Source organism: Labrus bergylta, chromosome 23 (assembly GCF_963930695.1).
Source record: "Labrus bergylta chromosome 23, fLabBer1.1, whole genome shotgun sequence".
NCBI lineage: Eukaryota > Metazoa > Chordata > Actinopteri > Labriformes > Labridae > Labrus > Labrus bergylta.
Genome location: NC_089217.1, coordinates 13,631,277 through 13,648,529, shown reverse-complemented (window position 1 = coordinate 13,648,529; position 17,253 = coordinate 13,631,277). Strand labels below are relative to the sequence as shown.

Here is a 17,253-nt window from a genome sequence, read left to right as displayed (position 1 = left end):
GATGGTGTTGATGATGATGAAGATGATGATGGTGAAGATGAAGATGATGGTGATGGTGATGATGATGATGGTGGTGATGATGATGGTGGTGAAGATGATGATGATGATGGTCGTGAAGATGATGATGGTGTTGATGATGATGAAGATGATGATGATGAAGATGATGATGATGATGTGATGATGAAGATGGTGATGGTGGTGATGATGATGATGAAGATGGTGATGGTGATGATGATGATGATGATGATGATGGTGGTGATGATGATGATGATGATGGTGATGATGATGATGTGATGATGATGGTGATGTTGATGATGGTGATGATGATGATGGTGATGATGAAGATGGTGATGGTGATGATGATGATGTGATGATGATGATGGTGATGATGATGATGTGATGATGAAGGTGATGATGATGGTGATGATGATGATGATGGTGGTGATGATGATGATGTGATGATGAAGATGAGGATGGTGATGATGATGGTGATGATGATGATGTGATGATGAAGGTGATGATGGTGATGATGGTGATGATGATGGTGATGATGGTGATGATGAAGATGAGGATGGTGATGATGATGATGTGATGATGAAGGTGATGATGGTGATGATGATGATGATGATGGTGATGATGAAGATGAGGATGGTGATGATGATGATGTGATGATGAAGGTGATGATGGTGATGACGATGATGATGATGGTGATGATGAAGATGAGGATGGTGATGATGATGTGATGATGAAGGTGATGAAGGTGATGATAACAGCAGCATGTATCTCTCTTTTGTGCGTTCAGTACTCGCTGCCTCTCCAGCTGATCAACAACACGGTGATGACTCAGTGGATGGAAATCCTGCGAGCTATTATGGACCGAGGCATTCCTGCTGTAAGACACACCCACACCCACACCCACACACACACACACACACACACACACAGACACAGACACAGACACAGACACACACACACACACACACACACACACACACACACACAGAGAGAGGAAAGAAACACTTGTGCTCTATAAATAAAGTTCCTTTGCCTTGATTAAAAAGCTCCTTACACTGAATCCTCAGTCCCAGTTCTTATCTTGACCCCTTATTTTTGAGTTCCTCTTTGCCCGCTGGAACAGAGTTAGGAGGTGTAGTGGTGAAATCTCCCCCTTAGATGTAGGACGACCCTTCAAGACCCTGATAGGTCATCGACAACATTTACATAAACAGTTGCTATGATGTCACTGGATATGCATTCTGGGAGATTTCAGGTACAACTCAGTTTGGGGTCGGCCTCTGAAAAATCTTCGTTTAAAGGGCCAGATAGCCATGAAACTTACCCCTACCCATCCTATTCCAACCAGAAACGGGACTACTTACCCCTAGAAGTGAATGTGCAAAGCGTAGGGGTAGAGTTAAGTTGTAGGGGAAATCCCATTATACCCCATATTGGGACTGAACCAAAGTTTTCTGTGTTTCAGGAGACGCTGGAGGTGGATGAAGATGACCGTCCTGAGCTGGCGTGGTGGAAGTGTAAGAAGTGGGCGCTGCGTATCATCACCAGACTGTTTGAGCGGTGAGTACAGAGCTGCTCTCAGATCAGCAGGAAACGGATCTGTTATCAGCAGCAGCCAATCACGTCCCTCTGCTCTGATTTGCAGGTATGGAAGTCCAGGCAATGTGACGAAGGAGTACTACGAGTTTGCAGACTTTTTCCTGAAGACGTACGCAGTGGGCATTCAGCAGGTAAGTGTGTGATTTTATCAGGAGCCTCAGTTTGAAAAGATAAAGACCAGCTTCAGGGAGCCATGCAGCATGAACAGTGTGTGTGTGTGTGTGTGTGTGTGTGCGCAGGTGTTACTGAAGGTGGTGGACCAGCACAGACAGAAGCAGTACGTCACTCCTCGCGTCTTGCAGCAGTGCATCAACTACCTGAACCAGAGCCTGTCACACTCAATCACCTGGAAACAGATGAAGCCGCACATGCAGGTGAGACATGCATGCATTCACACAAGCAAGGCACGATATAAAACTACCGTCAGTCACCAAACGTGATACAAACAACATTCCCAGACTGTGGAGTTTTGACACTCTGAGCTTATGAGTGTTTTTCATCTGTTCCAGGCGATTTGTCAGGAGGTCATCTTCCCTCTCATGTGTTACAAAGACGAGGACGAGAAACTCTGGCAGGAAGACCCGTACGAGTACATCCACATGAAGTTCAGTGAGTACAACGGACCTGACTCGATTGTGACAAACATTTGGAAGTGGTAATCTTAAACTTTTTTCACATCTGCACTCGAGGACTGCTCATGAAATCCTCCTGATCTGGTTGTTCACACATAAACCTCACAGCGAGAATCTAACCCTGTCAGATGTAAAAAAAAAAAGAACATAAAGCGACCATTTATGAACACTCTGTAGTTGTAAATCTTATTGTCTGTTGTTTGATTGCTCCTGCTGTTTCGTCTGCAGTGCATGAATGTGTGTGAATGGATGAGTTAATACTGATGGACTCTTTACCCAGCAGCCTCTACCATCAGTGTGTGAATGTGTAGGTGTGACCTGCGGTGTAAAAGCGTTTTGAGTCGTCAGAAGACTAGAAAAGAAATATACAAGCTCAAGTCTATTTTCCCTCTTTTTTTTGCAGACCTGTACGATGATCACGCTCTGCCTGCCACGGCTGCACAGAGTCTCCTGTGTAAAGCTGCACGCAAGAGGAAGGAGGTGAGGAAGCTTGTAACCGGAACAGCATGTCTGCAAAGATTTCACATCAATCTTCTTAATCCTCAGCATCGAAGTTAAATATGTACCATGTTCAGCACACTTTTTAAGCCTTTTAACACTCTCCTCAACGTCTGTCTCACTCGAATCATGCAGCTGAGTTCTGCAGTGAATCTCTGATTAAACTTCTGTACGCTATAGGTGAAGCTTTATGCAGCAGGACAACAGTAGGAAGCAGGTTTCAGTCACTTTTACACTTTTTGCAATTTCCTCCAGATCCCCTTTTTTAGATTTTAGTTGAAATTGTCTTTAGGTCCTGAAATTAATAACTTGTACTCTGAAAAAGGAACAAAGAAAATCTGTCATCTGTAGCAGTTGTAAGTCTGTAAAAACTTCTGGCACAAGGTACCAATCTGATGAACCAACTCTCTCTCTCTCTCTCTCTCTCTCTCTCTCTCTCTCTCTCTCTCTCTCTTTCTCTCTCTCTCTTTCTCTCTCTCTCTCTCTCTCTCTCTCTCTCTCTCTCTCTCTCTCTCTCTCTCTCTCTCTCTCTCTCTCTCTCTCTCTCTCTCTCTCTCTGCAGGTTCTTCCTCAGATCATGGAGTTCTGCCACCAGATACTCATGGACCCCTCTGCTGACCCCCGCAGGAAGGACGGGGCACTGCACTGCATCGGCGCTCTGGCTGAGCTCTTACTCAAGGTACGTGGAAACGAGAGAGCGGGTAAAATATGTAGAAAGACGCTGCTCTCGTTTTGTGTGTTTTTTAATCGCCTCTCTGTGTGTTTCGCGTGTCTGATCCCACAGAAACGGGCGTACAGGGAGCAGATGGAGCTGATGCTGCAAAACTACGTCTTCCCTCTTCTGAACTCTCCGATGGGTTACCTGAGAGCCAGGGTGAGTGAAACGTGACTCTCTTCGTCTGATTTTAGAGAGAAAAACAGAGAGACAGACGCTCCAATGTGCTAGTAACTAGTGCTGCAGCGTTTTGTCAGCAGATGGCGCCACACTGCAGCTGAAAAAATTACATTATCATTGTCGCACTCCGGAAGCCACATGGTCGATCTGCTTCTGTATTTTGTGTCTGGTTCATGGTTTAAAGTTCTTGTAATGGTGCTCATCATCATCATTTGAGAAATGTGTTCTTGTGTGTTTAATTAAGAGGACTGTTACTTTTTGTTTTAACTCCTTCTGCAGTCCTGTTGGGTTGTTCATACCATCACTGTGAGCCCGTTTTTAAGAGTCTTCAGCACTACAGGTGTATTTGTAATCCTCACCGACACACCTGGGGGGTTCAGAGTCGTTAAAGCACCGTGGATGGACTGGGATGGACTTTTATTTCTTTTTGTTGTTGTGTAAATCTGCAGTGTGTGTGTTTTTGTTTTGGCAGTCGTGCTGGGTGCTGCACTGCTTCAGCCCACTGAGGTTCCACGACGAGGTGGTGCTGAGGAACGCAGTCGAGTTGGTCAAACAGGATCTGATCGACGACAAAGAGATGCCTGTCAAGGTGGAGGCCGCCATCGCTCTGCAGACGCTGGTCAGCAACCAGGAACAAGGTGAGTGGACGGAAGAAGACGTAATTTTAGGTTGGAAGTATGACTATCAACGCTCTCGCACTAAGTAATCTGTACCGTGTCTAAACACGCTTCACCCTCAAACTCCAGTTTGTTTGACGAGTGTGAGTTCTCTGATCCAATGTGCTTCAGCACCCTAAGTTAAGTGCAAAGCTGAAGGGAGGATTGTCAGCCTAGCTTAGAATAGAGAAAATAAGCAGGGGTCAAAGTCTGACAGTAAAGATACCAGATGTAAAACGTAATTAATTCATCATTTAACACACTCTGTGCTCGTGTTTTTGTGTGTCTGCAGCCAAGCTGTACATCAGGCCGTACATCCGGCCCGTCATGCAGGAGCTCCTGCACGTGGTGAAAGAGACGGAGAACGACGACCTGACCAACGTCATCCAGAAGATGATCTGCGAGTACAACCAGGAGGTGGCGGCCATCGCTGTGGACATGACGCAGAACCTGGTCGGTGCACAACGCGCACACATTTCATGCATCTTCAAACGCAGTTAGATTTTGGTATTTTCTAAACTTGGAGCCTATTCCCACATTTTAAAGGATATTAAATATGTACAAAATTGTAGAGTAGAAGAAGACAAAGAATGTAGCAGTACCTGAAATGCAGAAGTCCAATACAGATTCTTTCAGCACTGCGCATCAATTTACCACCAAGAAGATGAACAGGAAGTCAGATACAGAAACGACATTAAAACATCCGGTTTATTTTCAGAAGAAAACTTTCAGTTTTTTTGACGGCTGGGGAAAATGACCTTATGTGTGTTAGTTGTTGTGTTTATACCATTTAAAAAGAAAAACACATGCATCGAATTATCTCGCTTTGTCACGCAAGTTTTTTAAATTACCGCAGGAACTCCTTGGTCTCGTGACTCAAAACTGTCCGGTGGTGCTGCTCCGTGCTGCGCTCTGATAACGCAGCCTGTGGGTGTCGACAGGCGAGCACAGAGCAGCACCGGAGCAGAGCTGACACGTGACGCACACATACCTGATGGAAGTTCTGTGTAAGAGATTAACACTCGGAGCCTGTCAGGGACAATCAACAACTTAAAGTGGACACACTTTGAGCAGATGCATACCTGTATGAGGATTATGTTGCAACAACTACAGCCTATTGCTGCTGGCTGAAGCAAACTGCTGGAGCAAATCCTAAAACTTTCTTAACCTGCTAGGCGTCATAGGATTTAAAAACAGGGGAATGTTTGTTTTTTGTATTAAACTGTATGTCCCTAACTGTTGAAGATGTGTAATATTGTGCATGTGTGTGTGTGGCAGGCGGAGATCTTCACCAGGGTCCTTCAGAGCGAGGAGTACGAGGAGAACGAGGATAAAACTGTCATGGCGCTGGGCATCCTCAGCACCATCGACACCATCCTCACTGTCATGGAGGACCACAAGGAGGTCTGTAACATACAAACACACACACACGCACATATTCAGAATGTTTCACATGATTTGATTGTGATATTGTGTCTTTCCTTTTTTTAGATCACTCAGCAGCTGGAGGGAATCTGTCTACAGGTGATCGGCCTGGTCCTACAGAAGCCCATCATAGGTATGGCAGGTGTGTGTGCACGGGCGCCCAGTGTTTTTTTTTTTTCTAATACTCACACACAAACACACACACACACATTCTGATTCATATTCCTGCTGCTTCAGCATTTTGCTGCTTTAACGTCTCCCTGAAACTGTAAATTATTTAGGTTTTGTTGCTCTAATAATTAGTTGAAGCTTCCAGAGATGTTTTGAAATGTTCATGTTAACAATGTGGAATTAATTACAATTTAATCTTTATAACGATATGAGCATCACGTTAAAAACATCACAAAAGTCTGAATTTATTGCAATTCATATGAAGAAAAACATTAAAGGTCACATATTCTCCTCCTCTTCAACCAGTTTAAATAATTCTCAAAGCTCCCCAAAACATGTCTGTGAAGTTTCTTGTTCTAAATCCACTCTGATCCTGTATTTGATCATGTCTATAAACCCCTCTATTTCAGCCCTGATCAGAACAGGCTGTTTCTGTGTCTGTACCTTTAAATGTAAATGAGCTGTGTCTGACCACACCCCCTCTCTGGAAGGGCTTGGGTGTACTCGGGCTTTCTCGCTCCATGTCCTATTGTTTACTGTGAGAAGGCAGACTCAGAGGGCAGAACAAACACCTAGCTGTGGGAGTGTCACCCACCTGGGGGAGGGGCTACTGCCCTTTGTGATGTCATGAAGGGAACATCTCCAAACAGACTGTTTGAACACACATTTTCTGAAAAGTGGAGCAGGCAAAAGACGGAGAGGATGGACTTTTCTCATCATTGGGGGGATTGTAGACGGACTAGAGACACATGTTAGAGTAAGAGAAACATGAAATGTGTTTTGCAAATACAGGTTTGAAGATAAACATGAAGTACAGCATATAGACATAAAAACATTAATATGCACTCAATCGTATAAGCTTAATTATTGCACTTCATGTCGTTATCCCGATGTTGAACATATCCTGCAGGCCTTGGAGGCATAACTATGGAGTGAAGTGAAAAGTTTGTGCTTGCTCCTTTTCATTCTGAGAGGTTTTGTCGACCAATCAAAGATCCCCAACTAATCCCATTAATTTAAACGTACTGTATGTGTAACTCAGCCCGCAGAGAAATGGTGGTTGGTGTTGTTACGATGTGAAGCTTTCTGCAGTGATGTTTTAAAAACTGTCAGAGCTAAAAGCATGTCTAGTGGAGGAGCACGGAGTCTCGGGGGATTTCTCTCCTGAGTGCCAAGCTGTTGTGATGTGACAAAAGAAGACAAGAAAATGAAAGGCCACTGCTTTGCCACATTCTGTGAGCAAGGCAAAGAAAGGGTGCACTCTAAAGCTCTTGTAGTGACAAGATGGTGAGCGAATACATGCACAACTTATATTCATCGCTTTGAAATTAGAAACTAAAAAAAAGAGATCAAGCTCGTTAAAGCAAGTGAAAAATCTGCTCCAGTTTGTTCATCAACTTGCTGTGTTTAAAAGGTTTTCTTTTAATATGAACTGAATGTACAATAAAACTCCACAGAAGAGCCGTTAAAGGAGATCTGTTAAACCCACTTTCATCATTAATGATGTCTGTCTGGAACACCTGCTGAGCAGCGTTGTGAGATGTGGGGCTCAAGATCCTCCTTATTTCACTGATACTGGCGTCAGTAAAATCCCTCATTTCCGCCTCTGCCTGAAACGCTTAATTTCAGCTGCTGTCTCTTTAAGGCCCGTCTCTTTAGTGCCAACTCTCCTCTGATTGACCAGCTCTGTTTGCAGTTGCAGGGAGATTTGAGTGAGTTTCCTGGTGGGCGTGTCCTTTAAAAAGAGCTACAAGGGTGGGCGTGTCCTACAGCTTTTCTCCATGCTTTGCTCTGATACGTCGGAAGAACCTGACGTCACGTCCTGGCCAAGTCTCGTGAAGTTCTTGTAAACTCTCGTTCAGAGCAGCAGGCAACCACGTCCGGGGATTACACTAACAACTGTGAATGTTGTGTTTGAACAAACCTGTTGACAAGGTTTAGTATGGACATCCAACATCGTGATGTTACGATGATCACCGATGAGTTTCTTCAAAAACAAAGGTGACAAGAGAAAGTGTGTTTGTGCACTTCTTTATGCACTCCCTGTTTGTGTGGCCGATGTTAACGTTTGCACGTTGTTAAAAAGGAGAAGCAAGGAGGCAGTGAAAGAATCTGTGTTTAAGTAATCCGAGCTGTGTGCCGGCTGCAGCATCGGATCCTCGCGCTCCCTTAATGAATGGATTAGCTGATAACCCCCCGCTGTCTGAAAGAAAGGCTGTGTTCATGCAGAGGCACATAAAGCAGCAGGAGAGGGTCGTAATGATCAACATGAAAGATGGAGGGGGCGGGATCATTTTTCAACACTGAGTCTATTTGCCACATAGACTGCCACACAATCCTGAACAGCTGTGCTTTCTGCCCTTTTACTTTTTACATGAATCCCAGAGGAGGAGGAGGAGGAGGAGGGGGAGGGATCTGAACTCATCAATGGCGACTTTTAATCAGAGTAAAGATCCTCCTCAGGGGAATAACAGCTTCTCTACATCTGCTGAAAGACTTTTGTCTAAATGAAGGTATAAAACGCTCCAAAAATTAAACCTTAAAAAAAAAAAAAAGAATCATCTGTCCTCATGTCCGTGGTCCGCCACTTTTTCTAAAATCGGTTAAGATGTGAGGAGTGTAGCGAGCCTGAAGCAGACGCCTCCAGTTTGAAAAAGTGAGTTTTCTGAACCATCTTTTAAGCCGTCAGCTGAGATCTTTCTTGCGGACGTGCTCTGTTCCCTAAATTTCCCTTGCCTATCGAGCGGTCTGGTTTTAGAGGCGTTGTCGTGTTGAGTCGACTCTCTGTGGTGTGTCGTCACGGAGCAGAGATTTTCCGCTGGTTATCGTCAGACGGGGGCGTGGGGGACAGACACGTCCGGTCCGGCCTGCTGTTGTGAACCACTCAGTTCCACCCCCCCCCTCGGCCTGCCTCGTTATCATTTCTGTGACACAGATCTGTCATCCTCTCTTTGAAGTCTCAGTCCGCTCTTCTCGACTGTCTGCAGGAGGTTTATCCATCATGTTGTCTTTCATCTTAACACTCTGCTGCCTCCCAGAGCGTCTCTTATGGACTCTTTATTGACGCTCTGCTGACACCATCGTTATGAACAATGTTTTGATGCATCACTGTCATTTATTCCCCCCCCCCCCCCCCCCCGCTGTGTGTCCCGTTTACCGTCTTTGGAGGAACATGGTTTGGTATAATGGAGTCATGTTTTCCATGTCTCACATCTCCTCCTATATCTGATAATCTACTGTCACCAACACGCTTGTCACCCTCATCAATGTCACTACACAGTTTCCGAGCTCTGTGTCGTATTCTTTCTGCACTCTGCAAAGTTTGTTACTCTTTTTTTTTAAGGATTGTTTCGGGGCATTTTATGTCTTTGTTTAGAGACACGAGAGTGGATAGAGTCATAAATTTGAGAGTGAGCAATGACATGCAGGGAAGGAGACAAGGAATCAGATTTGAACCCGGGCCGTCCGCTTTGAGGACTACAACCTCTGTACATGGGGCGGGCGCACTAACCTCTTTACAAACATTATGCCTAACTTGTACCCTGTAAAAATATAACGAATAATGAAACTATTTAAATGTCTTTATCAAATTTCTATAACTTATTATGAATTACATTTTGATGCTTTGGGATAGAATGTAGGAAATTGGGCAATAGAGCTGAGAACGAAGGATCAATCTGTAAGATATGTGAATGAAATGAAATGATAAAGTGACCTTACTATATGATCACACATTAAGGAAACATGCTATGTTGAAGTGCTGGCTTCTCTGACAACAATGCAGCAGTCAGTATGTCCTCCTTCTAACTTTAGATTCTGCTCCTGAATGCTCTGGATTTGTTTGGACCAGAGAAGGTAGACGGTTTTAAGGCACCTCTGAGAGCAGATTGACAACATGCTGATATCTGTTTATAGACATGAACTCAAACTAAACTGTCGTTAGATGATTGGTTCCAGGATTGCTTTAGGGGAGATTTAGACGATCAAAGCTGCAGACATGTGAGTGCAGCACAAACAAACACGAGAAAAGAACTCCAAGCTCCAAACGTAAAGATTCCCCGCTGCTCTGAAACCTCGCTCACACTCTTATCTTAAACTTGATACTTCAAACATGCAGAACATCTGATTGAGTTGATGATTCTGTTCATTTTAAACACATTTATATAAACACCTGTCTTCGTTATCCCTCTCGTGGCTGAACTCGCACACGAGAAGGTGTGAACGTCTGTGCTGCCTTCATTATCCTTCCTCTCTCGTCCTCTGCAGAGTTCTACGAGGAGATCCTCTCTCTGGCGTTCGGTCTCACCTGTCAGACCATCTCCCCCCAGATGTGGCAGCTCCTCGGCGTCCTGTACGAGGTCTTCCAGCACGACTGCTTCGACTACTTCACAGGTCTGTCTCTCGTCTGGTATACGAGGAGGAGGTGCTCTGATGGTTTCTGCTAAACGAACGCAGCTCTTTCTGTCTTCATTTAAAACAGAGCAGTGTTCTTTAAAGTAGCACAGGCTTACATTGAAGTTAGAAGTTAGCATTTAGTTAGCACATCTTCTTTTTTACTTGTTATGGTTCGACTGCTTCACTTTGAGAAAGATGCTGGAGATTTGAGATCTTGCACTTTCATGATTATTTCTGCTCTCCCAGTGTACCATTATTTACACGTTGTTACATCCCTGCATGCAACCGTCTTTGATGTTGCGTGTTTGCGTTTCAGACATGATGCCACTCTTGCACAACTACGTCACCGTGGACACCGACATGCTCCTGTCCAACCCGAAGCACTTAGAGGTCATCTACAACATGTGTAAAAAGGTCCGACTCAAACCTTCTTCACCTGATTCTCACAGATATAGAAACCGTTAAAGTTTCCCCGGAGTAATTGTTTGACCTTTGACCCGTCTCAGGTGTTGACTATAGACGCAGGTGAGGATGCAGAGTGTCACGCTGCCAAACTGCTGGAGGTCATCATCCTGCAGTGCAGAGGACGAGGCATCGACCAGGTCAGAAACACCCAAAACACAATGCTGAAAATGATTGTTTAAAAACATTAGACGGGGCGCTGGTGGCGCAGTGGTTAGAGCGTGCGCCCCATGTATGGAGGCTATAGTCCTCCAAACGGGCGGCCCGGGTTCCAATCCCACCTGTGACTCCCTTCCCGCATGTCATTCCCCTCTCTCTCTCTCTCTCTCTCTCTCTCTCTGATTTCCGACACTATCCACTGTCCTATCTCTCCATTAAAGGCACAAAAAGCCCAAAAATAAATCTTTAACAAACATTCGACAAAAAACTTTCTGAACTCTTGTTTTATCCAGTTCAGTTGCATTTGAATTGAATTGAATTTATTTATTGAATAGGGACAATGCAATTTAACATAATTTCAATACAAAGCTTGAAACTGATGTGCTGAATAAAGAGTATATAGCTGTTGCTAATTTCCAACTCGTGTCCCCAGTTTGGCCTTTGAACTGTTCAAGCACAAGCTTGATACTTCCAAGTGTTTAAAATGCACAGTATGTCAATTCCAGTTGAACGTTGTCATGGCGACCAGGCGAAACCGACCGGAGGAAGAGAATACGTTTACAGACGAGCTAATGTATCCGAGTACAAGTTTACATGATTTTTTTGGCGAGTTTTTCCTTTAAAGAGAGGCAGGAAGTGTTGGGAGTAGAGAGTGGGGGGGGGGGTGACACACAGCAAAGGGGCCGAGGGTAGACTCGAATCCACAGCCGCTGCAATCAGGACTAAAGCCCCCTTTAATGGGGCGCGCGTCATAACCGCTAGGCTATTGGCGCCCCTACATGATGACTTTTTTTTTTTTTTGTCACAGCAGCACATACAGCATAAGTACGACAGCTTTTAGTAGCAGCAAACGCTTCCTTATGCAGCGGTCTTCAACTTAAGATCCGGTGTTTCCATGGCAACGATGGTGTCTTATCATAGAAGCTGCCAGCAGGTTTAATCAGTTTTTAATTAGTAAAAATTTGACATATTGCACCTTTTAAATAAGGAAAGTAATGTCTATTCCAAGACAATCGATCTCCTTCATGAATGTGACGTACCTGAAACAATCGCAGATCAAACGTTTGAGCTCCAGAAGGTTAACACTTGGTGCGTGTTCCCTCTCTGCAGGTCATCCCTCTGTTCGTGGAGGTCGTCCTGGAGCGTCTGATGCGGGGGGTGAAGTCCAGCGAGCTGAGGACCATGTGTCTGCAGGTGGCCATTGCCGCCCTGTACTACAACCCGGCTCTGCTCATCCACACGCTGGACAACATGCACTTCCAACACAACCCGCAACCGATCACCGCACACTTCATCAACCAGTGGATGAACGACACCGAGTTCTTCCTGGGGTAGGGAGGAGAAGGGGGGGGGGGGGGGGGGGGTTCATTTGTTTTCTTCAGATATTTTCAACTCATGTGTCTTGAGCACTGCTGAACAGGATAAACAGGAAATACATCATCTAAATCATCTATCAGAAGAGCGTTCAAAATGTGAATTAATTAAGTCTGCAGTCTAATCCTTCAGTTTGATGTAATTGACTGATTAGTGGCTCATAATGTCGGTTAGAGGGTCCATTAGCTGCGCTGTATTAGTCATCAGTCTTATCTAATCTCGCCCAGTCTCCCTAATCTCGCTCCTGTCTCCGCTCATGTTTATTCAGTCTGTTTTTAATTCAGAGTCACCTCAGCTGTCAGAGAGATAACAGGACACAGAGTTTGTGTTTGAAGAGAAACTCGAGGGGAATCCAAAGAGAAAGCCTGGACACAGTGGGGTCAGTGAGAACAGATGAGCTCCACCTGAGTCCTTTTTTCAATTGTTTTCAATGAGGAGAGAGCGTTTGCAGCAGCAGCCTCAGAGCGCTCAGGTTGAAAATTGTTCAACTTTTCAGAAAGGCGCTGTTGGCGTCACCGGCGCTCTTTTCCAAATGTAAGATATTCCCCGTAGTTTAGCCGCCTACCGATCGTGTGTTGTACCCACATCCTCCTCGCTCCGTGTCTGATCGCAAAATAGAAATAAAAAATCAGTTAAAAGCAGCTGAGCAGTCTCGGTCATACAGCGGCCGTTGTCAACAGATTGTTGTCATCGAGACAGGGCGGACTTACAGCACTTTTCTCTTCAGTGCTTAAACGCTTCATACAACTATAAAATGACAAAAATATAGAATTCCTGATCTTCTCTCTGATTCTTTTCCACAGTCTCCACGACCGTAAGATGTGCATCATCGGCCTGAGCGTGCTGATGGAGCTGCCCAGCCGGCCGGCGGTGCTGGACGGTGTCGCCGCCCAGATCGTCCCCTCCGTCCTGCTCCTCTTCCTGGGTCTGAAACACCTCTACGCCTCCCGGCTCGCCAACAAACCCGACCTGCTGGCCCGCGGGGGCGCCCAGGATGAAGACCAGAACGGTGAGAAAAGACGAGGACGGTCTGAGGAGAGAAAAAAAAAAAGGAGGAGTGGGGACGAGGTGTCGGAGCTAATGTAGAGTGAATTAACGCGTGGAAGAGAAACCGCCTCAGTGACAATAATGAAATGAGATTCTCGGTTCCTCCGCCACAAGAATCTTGATTCAGCTCTGAGCTCAAATTAGCCGCCCCGCTTTTACTTTCTCAGCCCTGCCGGCTCGGCTTTGCCTCAGTCAAGCGTAAAAGAATTAGATTCCTAAACCTTGTCTACTGCTTGTGGGGCAGACTGATAAATTAACTCAGCGTTACAGTGACGACTAAAGGTTTCTCCTGCGGCCGGGTATTAGAAATGCATTGATTTCACCCCATTAACGGGTTTACGCTTAATGGAAAAGCGAACGTTTCCTCCAGTGTATGTGTTCAGGTTTGAAAGATGCTTTCAGTCATGACGAAGGGTAAAAAAAAAAAGGACGACCTCACCGAGCTAATATCAAGCAACAGAAAACTTTTTCAAGTTTACATCGAGAGCCCTGACACACAAGTGTTTGTTAATTCATTACACATTCACTGACTTTGCAAACTCTCTCCAGATTCTGGATAGAAATGTAAATTATTTTTAAACTCTTCTGGGGAGAATCTTGCAAAAAAAAAAGTTTTCTCTATTTCCACCATGGCATCAGCGTTTTACAAACTTTCTCTCTTAATCCAACTACATGTTTAAAGGAGCAACATGTAACTCTGGCCCCTATTGTTCAAAATGGGTACTGCAGTCCAAATTCTAAACATTGTAGAGAGCTGTCTCCCCCCCTCCTCTCTAGAGTCGATGCTCACACAGGTTGCCATGTGGTGGACACTGAAGCTTCAGTGTTTAGCCAGCTCTGCATCGGTCTGTAAACCTTTCTGTGTTCTAACCTCTCTCCATTTTTCAAAAAGCATCTCCAATATTGATCCTAGTTTGAGCACGTTTCTGCTCGTAGAGCTTATTAGAAACATGCAGAGGCTTTTTAGGTCGGGTACAATCACTTCTATCTGAACCACTTCTCTTGCCCGCTTCCATCGCTGCAACACCTGTTGACCTGATAACTGCTCTCATATCTGGCAAACCGAGGGGCGTCCAAAACGGCCGTGTGGGGGGTGACTTAAAACCGCCTACCTTCTCTTGTCTATATTTCCACCCTTATAATACTTATTTTTCAAGTAGCTCTTTCACCTAGGAGTCTATACTGAGATAAATATCTGCGTCACAGGGGTTTGTTGTGTTTTTCTAACTGCAGAGGAGATTCCCAGCGATGAAGACGAGGTGAACGAGAACCGCAACGCCATGCAGCAGCAGTGCAGCATGCCGGCGGGTCAGGGCGGGGAGGACGATGACGAGGACGAAGACGACTACTGGGACGACGACGGCTTCGAGGGGACGCCTCTGGAGGAGTACAGCACGCCTCTGGACTACGACAACGGAGAGGACGAGTATCGGTTCTTCACTGCCGCGCTCCTCCGTAAGTCCCCGGGCGATGCGTCGGCTTAGTTCTGTTCGGTCTATCCTAAATCGTGTTTTCAACAACACAGGTGATATTTTACAGCCTTATCATAGAGAATCTTGTTCATTATAATTTGAATATCTCAGCTCTTTCTTCATATTTTTACCCGCTCCCCTTTCTTCATTTATTTTCGACAAAGACCCTCACACAAACAGGAGATGCTTATAGTTCATTCAATTTCCTATTTATGGTATCAATTTGACAAACGTGATCTAATATGCAGCTAAATTAAAGCTCTCAGTCTGAAGCGGGGGGGGGGGCAACTGGCGGCCAGGGTGTCACATGCGGCCCCCCTCCTCTCTCTGTGAGGCTTGCAAGTCTATTTCATATATGAAAACATGAAAAAAAAACGAGTGGAGGCTTAAATTGCCCATACAATGTACTCAAAGACCAAATGTTCTGGAACCTGAAGAATAGAAAACCTTATTGGTATATAATAATCTACTAGAAATGTAAGTAAAATCCACATAATAACCAGTGAAGACTGTTTAAACTCCTTTTTTCATTTGTATCCCTTCTTGAGAAGTGATTTTAACAATAAATGATCATAAATCTTTATTTGGTCAGGCGTCCAGAACGGCGACACAGCCTGGTATCAGTGTCTGACGGCTCCGCTCAGCGACGACCAGAAGAAACAGCTGCAGGAGATCTACAGCATCTCTCAACAGAGGAGGAGCACCGCCGGCAAGGGCCAGTGGTGAGAGGAGACACACAACACCGCAGAACACAGATGAAGAGTTAGAGGCCAGATGAGGAGAATAAAACCACGTTTAGAGGTTTCAAAGTCAAACATGGACATGATGAAGTGACCTTACTATCTGATCAGACATTAAGGAAACATGCCATGTTCGAGTTGACCTGAGTTTATTTGTGTTTTCAGAGGCGACAGACGAGCGGCAGAGTTGGAGGAGGAGGGATGAAGATGAGGGGGAGCTGGTCTGACCTGAGCTGAGGAAGAAGAACTCACTCCAACCTGAATAATCTCAGTCCAGATCAGACCACAACGGAGTGAAAGGATCCCAACAAAACCAGGTCGCAGGGTGTGGACTGAGCTGGAGGGGGCAGCAGAGTCTGTTTTACATCAGTTTGGACCTGGAGCACTGTACTGGAATATTCCTAACACCAGGACAGGACTGCTGGCCTGCGTGTGTGTGTGCGTGTGCGTGTGTGTGTGTGTGTGTGTGTGTGTGTGTGCGCGTGCATGTGTGTGTGTGTGCGTGTGCGTGTGTGTGGACTGCATTATATATATAAATGTCCTCGACCAGCAGAATTCGTAGAAGTTCTTGTACAGCGCAGTCCTTTTCTGTGAATTTGTGTGTGTGTGTGTGTGTGTGTGTGTGTGTGTGTGTGTGTGTGTGTGTGTGTGTGTGTGTGTGTGTGTGTGTGTGTGTGTGTGTGTGTGTGTGTGTGTGTGTGTGTGTGTGTGTGTGTGTGTGTGTCACTGAAAGCACACGAGTGTGTGTTTGTTCGTACTGTAAGCGCTCGTCTCCGTCTCTCTGTAGTTGAACACTTTTTATCATCTCACGACTTGAGGATTAAGGAGAATCATGTGGTCTGTCAGGGTGCCTTGAATTCAGACTGAAGAAAGACGAGAAGGTCGAGGTTTGGAGAAAGACTCGGGGTCTCCAGCTGTGACGTCACACATGAAATGTAAAAGGGGCGCGGAGGTTATCTCTGGAGAAGCGATCTTTTTGTCTTTCCGTTTGTTCCTGGATTTTGTTTTTGTAACGGTTTTCAGAACTAATTTAAGAAAATCATAAAAGTTCATGTAACATTTCTCTGAGCTCTTCTTGTTATTTCATCCTTCTTTAATCGCTCCAACCTCGTCGCGGCCGACAGTTTGTCTCTCTCATACAGAAAACTGGATGGATGTTTTGTATCTCTAATGATTGTTTTCTTTTAGGGTCTACGTCTCGACGACATCACAGTATTTAGATCAGGAGAGACTTCATTAAAAGTGAACAAAAAAAGATAAATACACAATGTTTCTGGAGATTAGACTCAGAAATGATGAGGGGTAGTGAGGCCGACAGCAGGATAGGATACCCCCCCCACCCCCTTGATGGAGTCTAGACCCTGGTGGTGGTGGTGATTCTCCCCTGATGGAGTCTAGATTCCTGTTGTTGTCAGAGGAGTCTGGTGTCTTTGGAGAGAGCGATGTAACAGCTGTTTCTGGTTTGACTTAAGAACACTATCTCAATATTTTTTTCTAGGAAATGTAAATCAATAACTGCAGTAAAAAATGAAGTTAAACATGTCTTGCAGTTTGAGAGCACTCACCTTGGTATTGTCCTTGAATTCTGCGGCAGAGATGAGACACATAAAATGTTTTAGTCCTGACTGAAGCTCAGAAAGTAATCGCTGTCCAACGGGCAGTTTGTCATCTTTTATTCACAGTCTCTCTCCGGAGCCGCCGCTTCTCTGGCCT

The 17,253-nt window shown here is 45.1% G+C and overlaps 1 protein-coding gene across 2 annotated transcripts in view; it reads left to right on the top strand.

Moving 5' to 3' along the window:
* Window positions 1–16,601, top strand: part of ipo8 (importin 8) — a 22,915-nt gene extending 6,314 nt beyond the window's left edge. Inside the window, exons 6-25 of one of the 2 annotated variants that reach the window (XM_065951378.1) lie at window positions 803–892; window positions 1,481–1,575; window positions 1,661–1,745; window positions 1,854–1,988; window positions 2,124–2,223; window positions 2,650–2,726; window positions 3,307–3,423; window positions 3,529–3,618; window positions 4,112–4,277; window positions 4,588–4,748; window positions 5,574–5,699; window positions 5,787–5,853; window positions 10,158–10,283; window positions 10,603–10,700; window positions 10,793–10,888; window positions 12,018–12,238; window positions 13,085–13,290; window positions 14,562–14,783; window positions 15,393–15,522; window positions 15,706–16,601. In XM_065951378.1, the coding sequence (XP_065807450.1) occupies window positions 803–892; window positions 1,481–1,575; window positions 1,661–1,745; window positions 1,854–1,988; window positions 2,124–2,223; window positions 2,650–2,726; window positions 3,307–3,423; window positions 3,529–3,618; window positions 4,112–4,277; window positions 4,588–4,748; window positions 5,574–5,699; window positions 5,787–5,853; window positions 10,158–10,283; window positions 10,603–10,700; window positions 10,793–10,888; window positions 12,018–12,238; window positions 13,085–13,290; window positions 14,562–14,783; window positions 15,393–15,522; window position 15,706 (2,409 nt within the window). In that variant the 3' untranslated portion in view covers window positions 15,707–16,601. Of the gene's footprint in view, window positions 1–802; window positions 893–1,480; window positions 1,576–1,660; window positions 1,746–1,853; window positions 1,989–2,123; window positions 2,224–2,649; window positions 2,727–3,306; window positions 3,424–3,528; window positions 3,619–4,111; window positions 4,278–4,587; window positions 4,749–5,573; window positions 5,700–5,786; window positions 5,863–10,157; window positions 10,284–10,602; window positions 10,701–10,792; window positions 10,889–12,017; window positions 12,239–13,084; window positions 13,291–14,561; window positions 14,784–15,392; window positions 15,523–15,705 lie in introns of both variants that reach the window. The other variant, XM_020634822.3, reaches the window with a different exon arrangement.
* The last annotated feature ends 652 nt before the right edge of the window (window positions 16,602–17,253 follow it).